The sequence below is a fragment of the Delphinus delphis genome, chromosome 6, assembly GCF_949987515.2.
Source record: "Delphinus delphis chromosome 6, mDelDel1.2, whole genome shotgun sequence".
In the NCBI taxonomy this organism is placed as follows: domain Eukaryota; kingdom Metazoa; phylum Chordata; class Mammalia; order Artiodactyla; family Delphinidae; genus Delphinus; species Delphinus delphis.
Window position 1 is genome coordinate 98,990,453 of NC_082688.1, and position 13,525 is coordinate 99,003,977.

Genomic DNA, 13,525 nt, shown 5'->3' on the forward strand with positions numbered 1-13,525 from the left:
GACGATTTTTCTAGTTTAAAAATTATTTCTATACATACATTTTATTCTGAAATTGCTACTAGTACCTATTGGGATTATCAAGGGACCCCCTCTGAATTATCCTTGGGTCTGCTCATCTGTCATACCATCTTATTTTCCATGCATACACAGCCTTGCATTTTTTTCTGTTGGGGTCACACCCCGGCTTGTTTTCCTTGCAGGAGAGGATGAAGATCAGTATGAGCAGTTCATGCTGCCGCTCACAGCAGCGTTTGAGGCTGTGGCCCAGATGTTTAGTACTAATAGTTTCAACGAGCAAGAGGCAAAGGTGAGTCCTTCACCCACTGATTGATCAGCTTCTGGTTGAGGGCAGTCCCTGAGAGAGACTTGATTGGGTAGCACTGCAGAAAATAGTGCTTATCCATAAATTTTCCACTAATTTAGCTTTTTACTCAATCTCTTGGACTCCAAGGATTTTGAAATAGAAGAACCAGTGTAAGTTTATAAACTCTATTTTTATGTTAAAGTGTGTTCTTAAAACAGCCCTTAGGATTTTTTATCTAAGTTTTTAAATGTATTAGCATCAAGTTATTTTATATGTTTTCTCATTGCCTTTTTAATCTCTGTTGTATATTTAGTTATGCCCCCTTTTCATTTTCAATACTGCTTATTAGTGCTTTCTCTCTTTTTTCTAGACGTCTTGCCAGAGATTTGTTACTTTTTGCTTTGTTTTAGCTCCATTTTATCTGTGTTTTGTATTTCATTCATTTCTACTCTTTATCGTCATACTTTTTCCTTGGTGTTATTCTGTGGTTGTAACTTCTTAACTTTTCAGCCCTTCTTTCCTAATGTAATCATTTAAAACTATAAATATCCCTCTAGGTATATTATTCCACAAGTACTTTTTGGTTTTGGTTTTGGTTTTTTTAATTGGCATAAAACTTACTGTCTTAGCCGTTTTTAAGTGAATGGTTTAGTAGCATTAAGTATATTCATATTGTTGTGGAACAGGTCTCCAGAATCCACAAGTTTTGGTAGGTAACATTTTCCATTAGCATTCAGTTCTCTGTATTTTCTAATTTCCATTAAGATTTCTTCTTTGACCCACGAGTCATTTAGAAGGGTTTGTGAATTTCCATACAAATGGAATTTTAAAGTTACCTTTAGTTATTGATTTCTGGCTGTCAGAATGGTCATTTCTTGGTTTTTTGCTTTCCTCATCTTTTTACTTCATGCACACCTGCTCTCTTTACCTATAGATCTCTGTACCAAAACCAGAAAACACTAGACTATTAATATTTGTAGGACTTTTTTGCAGTGTTCATAATGATACTGATACTGAATTTTAGACCCACCAAATAGCTCAGGGGTATTGCCCCCCAAAATGCCAGACTTTACCTGACATTCTAAAATTCTCCTTTTTCATCTTTAGAAAGCCTCTTAGTTTTCTCTCTCCAGATTAGCAGGGAAGTCAGAGAGCAACACCATTTGCCCAACTCGCTCCTCTTTACTTCAGTGTTCTGGGGTCTGAGATGGGTACCATTCAAAGCTAAGGTTAATGTGGAACAGATCAATAACAGGATAGAGTATCAACCACTGTCAAGGATAAATGAGGGATATCAGTGAATATCAGCCCTTTCCCCCATCAAAAAACAAGTAAAATTAATGAAAGAACCACCTTGGCCATGAACTACAACCATCACCATATCTCTCTCGTGCCTCATATAACAAGTCTTTTAGATTGCCCATGTCTTAGACTTAAAATTGAGCTTATGGTATCTGTTCAGGAATAGAACTGTTTGCTTAAAGCAGACTGTTGGCAGAAGTGCAGACATTTTTGATAAATGAGTCAGAATACCCAACTGTGCCTACTGACGACTGTTAGCTTTTGAAAGCGCTTTTATTGCTGTTCAGAGCCCACTAGTAAAAGTTCTGCTGAGAAAGAGAGCACTGGATTTGGAGTCTTGGTGTTGTAAGTCCTAATCCTGGCCCTCTTGCCACCTGCCAGCACAACTATGGGCAAATTATTTGACCTCATTGGGTCTCACTCTTTTTCTGTAAAAGTATAGTATTAGTACTTTTATAGGTCCAAGATCCGGCACATCAGTCTAATTTCCAGACACCCCAACCAAAGGGCAGATACCTGTAGACTCTTGTCTTGCTTCTGGCGGAGTCTACATTTGCATTCCTGTGGCACTGGCACCTTTGTAATTAGATGTGGACCAGACCTTTAGGAATATGCCTCTTCTCCCTCTTCTTGTATGTACTTTTTTGCCTTTTTTTTCCCTTATTCTTCCTGAATAAGCTTTTTTGCTTTTCTCCTTGTTACATATGATTTATCACATTAATGTCTTAAAATTTTATCAGCCTCTATTTTTGCCATGATGGGCCAGGAACCATCCCTTTCTCTTGGAATAAAAAGCTTCCAAAATTAATTTTCCAAGTGAAGAGATTCCATTCTAGTATGGAAGAGATCGATTGAGAATATTTGGGAAGGAGTATTTGTTGAATGATGGGAGGAAGAATTTGATTACAGATATGTGAAATCCCCATCAGGTGGTTACAGGTTTGGTTTTTCTTGTATCTTAACATATTTTTGCCTTCTACTACAGCGAACTCTAGTTGGCCTAGTAAGAGACCTGAGAGGGATAGCTTTCGCCTTCAATGCCAAGACCAGCTTCATGATGCTGTTTGAATGGATGTATCCTAACTCAAACTAGGAGCGTACCACAGCAAGCCTTGACTGGAGTGTGAATGGGTGATGAAGTCATCAGGGAAGGTGGGGGGAAGGAGTTGTGAGGCAAAAGAAGGTGAAGAGTTACCCAGAAGGCCTGCCATATGTCTTGTAAGCTGTCATTCCACAGTGGTCCAATAATATGATGCCGCCTGCTTTGGTCACTGAGATTGGGAAATGAGTGAGGTGGCTTCTCAGTTTCTCTTTTGGGTCCCAGTTATATACATGCCTGTGGAATTGTTGCATGGGAATTTTGCTACACTTAGAAAAGAGAGACATTACAATCTACTAAAAAAAGACAGCTGTACTAGGAATTAGAAAGTCTGACCTTACTAACTTCATAACCTTCAGCAAATCACTTCAAATCTAAGTGCCTCTGTCTCTCGGATAGTTAGGTAAAGGAACTAGCTGCTCCCCTGTCACATTACAGAAGTGGTAAGAGGACAGAACAGTATGAAATACATTGTGCTCCTCAGAAGAAAGGCATTATGTAAATTACAGTGTGTCATTAGATGCCTATTACAAGTTAAAGGACACACATGGCTTTAGCACCTTCTGGTTAGAAAGACTCTTAAGATTAGCAAGGAAGAGACGGGAAATTAGAGAACTATAATTTGGCAGACTGTGCTTGACCAGTGCTGAGAAATTATTGTAAGTTCTGTACCTTTCTGGATTCAGAATTCTTCCTTAGCTTTTCATTTACAGCTACCCATCCTACATGCCAATTCTCCAGCGGGCAATTGAGCTATGGTACCATGATCCAGCCTGTACCACACCTGTGCTCAAGCTAATGGCTGAATTGGTTCATAATAGGTAAGCAGGGAGATTTTCAAAGGGTACAGCTGCCCTTTTATCTGAAAGATCCCTAAGATAATTTGCTTTATCTAGTGTTTTCAGCAGATTGTGGAAGATATTAAGATTCACTGCTATCAAAATTTGAAAACCTCTAAAAGATTATAGTGTATGTTTTTATTTGTTTGAAAGAAGGGTGTCCCCAACCACACAATGCCATAGCTGCATGCAGGAAATAAGTCACTTTAAAAAGAGTCTCAAGGGGCCTCCCTGGTGGCGCAGTGGTTGAGAGTCCGCCTGCCGATGCAGGGGACACGGGTTCATGCCCCGGTCCGGAAAGATCCCACATGCCGCAGAGCGGCTGGGCCCGTGAGCCATGGCCGCTGAGCCTGCGCGTCCGGAGGCTGTGCTCCGCAACGGGAGAGGCCGCAACAGTGAGAGGCCCGCGTACCGCAAAAAAAAAAAAAAAAAAAAAAGGTTTCAAGATAGCCACTCTTAAGAGAAGTGAATTTGGCGACCAAAATTCTGATTTCCCTGCCCACATGTATAAAAGTTAACATTTAGTGATGGTGCCACGTCCATCACATTCTATAGTTCACATTTCATAGAGACTGTTGAGAGGGATGCAGACATGTTAGAACACTCAACACTCTTTCTGCAGAAAGGGATTTGTTGGGCAGATTACAGCTGGATTGGTAAAGGTTTATCTTAAAAGTGAGAAAGATTTCCAAAATACCACATTCTAGATTTGCCCAGCAACTTAGGGATGGAAAGGAAAGAAAACTCTAGCACCTTGACTTCACTAGGATTTCAGGTCTGTATCTGCCTCTTAAGGCACCCTGAGAATTAATAATTTTTAAAACTGTCTTAGTGAAGAAGTGGGTAATATTCATAGAAGCTATAGCCTCCCATGAGGCTTATAGTTAAGACTTGTTCATTTATACAATAGACATTTAAGAACATCTACTCTTTGCCACTTAGGCACTTTCATCTCGATTGTGCCAGACAAAACCCCTGCCCACTTAGATGTTGCATTCTGGGGGGACGACAGTAAAAACAAAGTGTGGAAGATAATTTCAGACAGTGGTACATGCTATGAAAAGTTAAATAAGGCAATAAAACAGAGGGGAATTGGAAGGAGAGAAGGCCTCTCAGAGAAGGTAATATGAATGAGCAGAAAGATTCTGGTATCCCTGCAAGGATAAGGGGGGAAAGCATTCTAAACAGAAAACAACTGCAGAGGTCCCAAGATGGGATGAACTTGCTGAGACAGCAGAATGCCACTGGCTGGAGCCTGGTGAAGGAGGGGAGGTCAAGGTAGGCGACGAGTCAGACAGATCGTGTGGTGACTTAGTACAGCAGTAGTGAAGAATGGCGTGTACTCTCATTACACGGGAAGCTACTGGAGTATATTAAGCAGGAATTAAAACGGTATCATTGACATTATTTAAAGGTCTCATTCTGGCTACATGTGGAGAATGAGACTACAGGGGCAGGAGTGGAAGCAGAAGGACCACACGGGAGACGGGTGGGTTCAGGGCATATGGTAGAGCTGGATCTTGGTGGATTCTGTGTAGGGAGGGGAGGAAGAAAGAATCAAGAGGACTTCTGGGTTTGAGGCCTTAGCAGCCATGAGGTCCGTGACGCTCATTAAGCAGGAGAACAGACCAAGGAGGAGGAGCTCTGGTCTAGGGCACAGTCAGGAACCCGAAACTCAGGTTGTCGACATTGTCTGCCCTTCTGACCCCACTCCCCTTGTAACATTCTCAGTTCCTTTACAGCTTTTCCTCTTCTAAAGTGGACACGATGCTCGTACCCCTCCTTCAGTTGCCACTGAAGCTGTAAAGGTGAATGTAGATTAAAGTCTGAAGGGCTGTGAGCTAGTACGACCAAGAAGTGACTGTGATAAAAGCTAAACTTTAAGCAAATTGAGAATTTTAAGAGAATAATTTTATATACTGCCTCATTTTCTTTGTTTCTTTTAAACGTTTTCAGCTTGAGCAGCAGAACTTGAATCTAGTATGTTGGTCTTCAAGATACAAGCCACATCACTGTTATCTTGGGTTAACTTGGTTATTTCACATTAGGATAAGTAATCTGCATGTCTTCGTGCAAAAAGTATCACCTAACGTACTCAGGGGAGAGCCTGAAGTAGCCTAGTCTTCCAGCAACATACCTCTGACTTTGTCTCCTCTGTGTTCTCTGCTCAGATCCCAGCGACTCCAGTTTGATGTCTCTTCCCCCAATGGCATCTTACTCTTCAGAGAAACCAGCAAGATGATAACAATGTATGGTAAGTGCTTAAGAGGAGCAGAACCCTGGAAGTGAGTTCCAGCTCAGTCACCACTCTGCAGTGTGGGTCTCATACGCTCGTGTCACAGCGCCAGCTGGTGCCAAGAGGACTGAGGCAGTATGTGAACTGTCAGTTACCACATGATTGAGTAAATATGTATCTTGTCTACTCAGGCAATCGCATCCTGACACTAGGAGAGGTCCCAAAGGATCAGGTCTATGCACTGAAGCTCAAGGGCATCTCCATCTGCTTCTCCATGCTGAAGGCTGCTCTCAGTGGGAGTTACGTCAATTTTGGAGTCTTCCGTCTCTATGGGGATGACGCCCTGGACAATGCTCTACAGACCTTCATCAAGCTGCTTCTCTCTATTCCCCACAGCGACCTCCTGGTAAGCCCTAAGTGTCGTTGACAGGATCCGAGCCCTACGTCATGTCAGTCTTTTTTTTTTTTTCCTGCTGAGACCATGATTGAATGTTTCTCTGAAGAACTAGAAGCTGGCTCCACCTAGGTCTTCTGTCTTCCCGTCTGAAGGGAGCTAAGCTATTTTACTGAAGATCTTGCTCCACACATGCTGAGGTACACAGCAGCTAAGCCGATTTTCGTCCTCCTTCTCCCACAGGATTACCCCAAGCTCAGCCAGTCTTACTATTCACTACTGGAAGTCCTGACCCAGGACCACATGAACTTTATTGCAAGCCTGGAACCTCATGTCATCATGTATATTCTCTCTTCCATTTCTGAAGGACTTACTGCACTTGGTAAGTACCTGGGTGGGCGGGCGGGTGAGTTGGTTGGTTGGTTTTTACCACTTAGCTAAACAGAAGAGAGAGTCTTGCCCCAGCATCCAAAAGGATTACTGCTTTGGGGAGCGCATCCTAACAACAGAGTGTATAATTCATGGGTACGTTCTCAGGCAGCAAATACTTAGTGATGCCTTCCTGTGGACCAGGCACTGTGCTTGGCACTAAGGGTACAGTAATCAGTCCTGTCCTTTAGGAGTTTTTTATCTGGTAGATGAAATAGACATGTAAACAGACAACTGCCTGTTTACCACCCTTACCTGTGTACACACAGCAGTAGGGTAGGTACGGAGTGCTGTGGGAGGGCTCGGGAAGAATACCTAAACTCCTGGCTTTGAGGAGGTAGGGTCCTGCAAGGCTGGCTGAAAGAGTTGGCATCAAAGCGTAAACCTAACAGGTGAACCGGCCTTATCAGATTAGTGGAGGAAGAAGCTTCCTAGGAGCAGGAACTGCAAGTACTAGCACCTGTTGGCAAAAAAAACCCCAGGAAATCCAGATGGCTGGCACACTCGTGCAGAAGAGAAGAGGGGGAATGAAGTGAAGCCGGAGGGAGAGAGAGAAGCAGGGGCAAATCTGGAGATCACAAAGGCTGCCCTTAAGCCATATCAGTATGTTTGGGTTCTATCCTTGGGGCAGTGGAAGGTTTTACACAGCTAGCTCCATAAGTCTTTTCATCCTGTTCTACCTGGTTCTTGTCAACCATTTTGTTACCAAGCTGCATTCCAGCAGTCTTAGTCAGTGTGTATGTGTTCAGAGAATACAGTACATTTTTATCTTAGGCTGAGCAAAACATAAATAGGAAGATTAAGTCAACTGCAAAATAATCACAAAATATTGCAAATGCACAGAGAATGACTTTGGATTGTCTGCTGTGGTGAGTTAGCCACACCTCTGCTCTGGGCCACTTCTTTGATACGCACTTACCTCCAGCAGGGGGCGTAGCCGTATCTAGAACAGTCCAGCCGGGGTATCAGACCCTGCTTTGGAAGGCTGTTTTTTAGCTTCTTGAAAATAGAGGGACCTCTGCATGAACGGAAGCAGCATGCTTTACTCTTTTAGGCCTGTGCCTCACCTAGTCAGCTCTGTCTGCAGGCTGTGCTGCAGTGTCCCCTTAATAAAATGAATAGACAAGTCTGCAGCTTCCCACCGCACACTCCCCCAGAGATGCTATAGATAAACAAATATTACAGCGCCCCACTCTAACGAACTGTAGGTGTTGATAGGCTGTATTAGTTTAGTGACAGTCACCCAGGTAACTCAGAATATAGGCTCACACTTCAGACTTGGATTCTAATCACAGCTCTTCCAGTGACTAGCAGTGTGACCTGGAGGCAAGTCACATAACCTCTCCAAACTTCAGTTTACTCATTGGTAAAATGGAACACCTACCTCCTGGAGTTCTCAAGAGGATGAAATAGAGATGATAACCTGTAAAGTCCTTAGCACAATGTCTGGCACAATAAAAATACTTGCTATATTGTAAGCTATTTGATATTTTTTATGAAGCATAAGACATAAATCCACATCATATTGAGTCAATAATTTCAATATTGTTTATACTATTATCTATTGTGACAGGCTCATTTTCAAACTTAGAATTGGACCTTGCTGTATGATGAGGGTGAGAGGTTAACAGGCAGCATCCCAAGCCGTGGTCTTGGCTGCACTGACCACAGTTCCCAGTCTGACTGGGGACCTCTGTGGGAGCTCAGCTAAGGGCAACTTATGTTCACCCGAGTCACCATGAGCAGCTTAGCATCCCTGCTCTATTCCACCCCTCCCCCTCTTTCTTCCAGACACCATGGTATGCACAGGCTGCTGCTCCTGCTTGGACCACATTGTGACATACCTCTTCAAGCAGCTTTCACGTAGCACCAAGAAGAGGACAACGCCCCTGAACCAGGAGAGTGACCGCTTTCTGCATATCATGCAGCAGCATCCAGAGATGATCCAGCAGGTAAGGAGTATGAGGGCTAGGAGGAGTATGAGGGCTAGGAGGCAGTGTGGGTGTCCCACGGTGCGAGAACCTCTCTGTGAGAGAGGAGAGGCCAAGCGAGATGAAGAGTCTGACTAACATCTCACCTGGTTAATGCTGCCAAGCTGAATTTTACACCTTAAAATTGCAGTGGATTTTCAGTTACCTGAGTAATCACTGGATATGGATATAGAAAATCTGAAAAAATCAAATTCTGAATTGTTCTCCGAGTGTCACACTAACCCCCATGCCTTGGGCCTGTCCCATGAGCACTATCCTCCTTCCGTGACAGTGACTTTGCTCATCCATTGCTGTAAATGGAGCATGAGTTAGCAGTATCCAGCTGTAAAACTTGTACTGCCACTTGCAAAACAAAAACAAGAGTGCAGGACAGGGAATTTCCTGGCGGTCCAGTGGTTAGGAGTCCAAGCTTTAACTGCCAAGGGCGTGGGCTCGTTCCCTGGTTGGGGAACTAAGATCCCCGCAGTCCTCGTGGCGCAGCCAAAAATAGATTGTACCACCTTTGCTTTCAATTTAAAAAAAAAAAAAAGAGGGGCTTCCCTGGTGGCGCAGTGTTTGAGAGTCCGCCTGCCGATGCAGGGGACACGGGTTCGTGCCCCGGTCCGGGAAGATCCCACATGCCGCAGAGCGGCTGGGCCCATGAGCCACGGCCGCTGAGCCTGCGCTTCCGGAACCTGTACTCCGCAACGGGAGAGGCCACAACAGTGAGAGGCCCGCGTACTGCAAAAAAAAAAGTGCAGGACAAAAAGAGATAACTGACCATGTGGAGATCAAACCATATGCTTACCCTAATTTTATTTGTATGCAACATCTTTTCAAAAATAAGATTTGCAGGAATGTACCAGATAAAAATACATAAGGAAAAAGAATCAATGGAAGTAGACTTTTAGCCAATAATATTTTAACCAATCTCATCTTTGTCTACGTTGTTCTCTAAAGGAGTAGTGAACATCCCCAAAATGTTATAAAGCTCTCTCTTCTGAGAAAAGATCCTGGGAGCTATAGTGCAAGGTGATTTTGCCTATTATAATCATTTACTTGACCCATCCCATTACCCACAAAACTCTAGGTTAACTGGAAAGGCCCATTTTTAATTGAATTTTCAAACCAATTTAAAGAACAAGAAAGGAAGTATCTTAGAAACAAAACTTACCTTGTAATAGAAGATTTAAATGAAGCTTCATGAAATATTCGTCTGGTTTACTCTAGATAGAAAAGACCTTCAACCTAATGAACACCTGTTTGGAATCTGTAATTCTATCTTGAGTAGCCACACACTAGGTCACTGCCTCAGATTCTCCATTTCCAGATGCTGTCAACGGTGCTGAACATCATCATCTTCGAAGACTGTAGGAACCAGTGGTCTATGTCCCGACCCCTACTCGGCTTGATACTACTTAATGAAAAGGTAAGAGAACAGCTCCCTGGTGTCCAGGGCACTGAGAAACACTTACAGCAACACCCTACGGTGGTGAAAGAGGGAAAGTGGCCCATTCTCTGAGCATGTCCTATTCATGCTCTGAAAGGCATATAATCACTTAACGGTTAGAAGTCAGCACCTGTGGCAGTTCAGACAAAAGGGAAAGGATGAGGAAGTGTGACAAGGAGAGGAGATACCTAGAAATCAGAGCACCTAAGGCCTAAGGTCTAGTTCCAGCTCTGCCATAAACAGACATAAATAAGTCTAGAGATTCCTATGAAAGAAGAATCTGGATCAGATGATCCTCACAGCATTTACAAATTTAAAACTCTAGATTTTTAAGTAAGATAAAGATATATTATCCTACAGGTACTTGCTTGAACTTTAAGAAAAACCAAGTATCCAATTTTAATAGATATTCCATTTCTTGGAGGAGAACACTCCTTCCACTCTGCAGATGATGGAGGGCTAGTCAGCCTTTCCCCATCTTCTCTCCTTACTGCCCGCCCCCCACTTTGCCCTACAGTATTTTTCTGACCTAAGGAACAGTATCGTGAACAGCCAGCCACCAGAGAAGCAGCAGGCTATGCATCTGTGTTTCGAAAACCTGATGGAAGGCATTGAGCGAAATCTTCTAACGAAAAACAGAGACAGGTGAGTGTAGAAGGCTCTGGCAAGAAACCCTAGGCAAGTGTTACTTTTCAAATCATTGAAATGAGGGAGACTCCTTAAAAGTCTTTTAGAGGCCGTCTAAAGCAGTGCTGCCCAATAGAAAAGCAAGCCACAAAGTAATTTTAAATTTTCTAGTTGCCACAACTAAAAAGGCTAAAAAGAAACAGACAACATTCATTTTAATATATTTTATTTAACCCATGTATCCAAAATAATGTGTCCATGTGTAATCAATATTTTTAAATTGAGAATTTTAAGATTCTTTTTGTTGTACTAAGTCTTCAAGATCCTGTGTATTTTACACTTAACAGGGCATCTCAATTCATATGCTACCTTTTTTTTTTTTTTTTTTTTTTTGGTGGTACGCGGGCCTCTCACTGTTGTGGCCTCTCCCGTTGCGGAGCACAGGCTCCAGACGCGCAGGCTCAGCCGCCATGGCTCACGGGCCTAGCCGCTCCACGGCATGTGGGATCTTCCCGGACCGGGGCACGAACCCGTGTCCCCTGCATCGGCAGGCGGACTCTCAACCACTGCACCACCAGGGAAGCCCCATATGCTACATTTTCATCGGAAATACTTGATTTGTATTTAGATTTCATAAAACTTACAGTTGCAATTAGATTCCCATACTCAAGTTGTTCCAAACATACTTAGAAGTTGTCCAATAACTGAATTGAACGTCAGGTTTTTCTAAATTGATTTTTAAATTTTCTTTAATTTTAATTAATTTAAAAATGGCATTTTAATTAAGGTGCGATTGGGGAACTGAATTTTAAATTTCTTTTAATTGGATTCGGTTCCTCAGTTGCACTGAGCACAGTTCAGGTGGTCTACAGCCACGTGTGGCTAATGGCTGCCATACTGGACAGCACAGGTCTCTTGGCATTAAGAAATGAGACAGCTTCATCCTCTCCCAGCTCTCACTTTGTGAGGGTTACTTCCCGTCTCTGTCAGTGAGATTCCTTTTGTGCTGCCATGAACCCAAGGTGATCCTCAGAGCCCCAGATTTGACCACATCTCGAGGCCTGCCATGAAGTTGTCAGGTAGAAAGGGGTGCAAAACTAGCCCAAACTTTCCCTTAAAGTCTTAAGACTGAGATTAACTGACCTTAGAAACAACCGATTCATACGTTCTGCCTCTCAGTAGGCACTTGTCTGCTAGAAGCATTTTAGGCAAAGATCTTTCCCTTCCACCCTGCTCCCCCAACCTACATGCATCCTCTCTGTAGGTTCACCCAGAATCTGTCAGCATTCCGTCGAGAAGTCAACGACTCGATGAAGAATTCCACTTACGGCGTGAATAGCAATGATATGATGAGCTGACACCTCCTTGGACTCTACCTGTACAGAGCAGCGTCCCTTTGGTCTGGCTCAGAGGGGCGAACAATTACAGTGGAGAGGGCCTGGCTGATCCCGGCCCCCTCCTCCAGGGGTGTGGGGAAAATGGCAAAGGTCAACTAGCTTCTTCCCCAGGGAATAGGGGTGTGAGTGCACTCACTAGGGGGGGCAGGGCGCTGCTGGTTCCTGGGGGATTGGGTGGGAAGGGTGGTGGGAGGAGATAGAGACACAAATGTGTGAGACTCCAGCCCCCTCCTCCTGGGGCCGCCCACGGGGAAAGAACCCCAGTGTCCTGTCACAACCTGCCTTGTATAAACATGTACATTTTTTCATAACATTTTGAACAAGGTTTATATTGACTCAAGTTTAAAAACAAAGTGTGACTGAAAAATTTTTACAGAGTCTAGTGCACCAATGCTGATGTGAGGGGTTATGTATGCGAGTGAGGAAAAAATGTGTATTCTGGTGGCCTGAAGCTTTACTGGACGAGGATGTGTGAACGTGCAGAGATATATTTAGTGACACAGTGTAGAGAGGCAAAAAGAAAAAAAAGACAAAAAAAAGTAAAAATTCCAAATGTATATTTTTTCTTATTACCCTTTCCTTGCCCCCCAAATTATCACTTCCTGTTACTGTATCACCCTTGTTATTAGGAACTCTAAGCCATGCGGAGCACCATCCCTCCCCCTTCAACCTAGATGCTGCCCTAGGTCCCTTGGCCTCTTGCGGTGACAGACAACTCCAGCTAAAAGTGTTTGGTGTTCTTAGCTTCATCCTCTTTCCCACTTTGCTTATCCCCATCCTCAGACATATGCCTCTTGCTTTTAAAAGCCAGATGTAACTCTATGATTTAGGGTTCTCGGTCTCTGTACAAGTGGAGACCAGAGAGAAGGAATTAAGCCAGTTGCTCTCCTGTTGAGCAATCTGGATGAGTCCACCAGAGGCCCAGTCGTGTGTGGCCAATAACGTTTAGTCTTCCCCAGCCCTCGAGGCAGTGTGTGTGGATGTGTGCGTGTGGATATTTATATATGTACCCTGCACTCGTGAATGTATGAACTGGAGGAAGTTACTACAGCGGAGGGGTTCTTAATAACAAGGTCTACCTAGCATGAAGTATTTAACATTCTCCCACCCCTTTAAAAATATACATTTTTATAAAATGAAAACCATAATAAATGTTTTGAATATTAAAAAAAATTAACCTACGGAGGAAAATTAATGGAGAAAGCTATTTGCCTTGTACTTTTTCCACAATTGTTGCTGCTAGTTGTACGCATCTCTAGTTCAGCTCTTGCCCATGGGACACTCATCAATTAGGTTTTTTTTTTATTTCTCTCCTCTACCCCCAGAAACAAGCCTGTTAATTTTTTTTTCCTTCTCCTCTGGCGACTGTGTGGTGAATCCTTTCTTGCGTGATCAGGTTGCGGATAGACTTGTAAGGGTGTTTGCTGCATACAGTGTAAGCATTGTGACCGCCAATAAACTTCAATGGTTTCTACTGA

The 13,525-nt window shown here is 43.3% G+C and overlaps 1 protein-coding gene across 2 annotated transcripts in view; it reads left to right on the forward strand.

The window, feature by feature from the left end:
* The window catches only part of XPO7 (exportin 7), a 38,683-nt gene extending 25,158 nt beyond the window's left edge, over positions 1 to 13,525 (forward strand). For both annotated transcript variants that reach the window (XM_060015116.1, XM_060015117.1), the window contains exons 19-28: positions 201 to 307; positions 2,592 to 2,680; positions 3,419 to 3,526; positions 5,716 to 5,798; positions 5,972 to 6,186; positions 6,418 to 6,556; positions 8,395 to 8,555; positions 9,904 to 10,002; positions 10,541 to 10,668; positions 11,915 to 13,525. In XM_060015116.1, the coding sequence (XP_059871099.1) occupies positions 201 to 307; positions 2,592 to 2,680; positions 3,419 to 3,526; positions 5,716 to 5,798; positions 5,972 to 6,186; positions 6,418 to 6,556; positions 8,395 to 8,555; positions 9,904 to 10,002; positions 10,541 to 10,668; positions 11,915 to 12,008 (1,223 nt within the window). In that variant the 3' untranslated portion in view covers positions 12,009 to 13,525. The remainder of the gene's footprint in view (positions 1 to 200; positions 308 to 2,591; positions 2,681 to 3,418; positions 3,527 to 5,715; positions 5,799 to 5,971; positions 6,187 to 6,417; positions 6,557 to 8,394; positions 8,556 to 9,903; positions 10,003 to 10,540; positions 10,669 to 11,914) is intronic.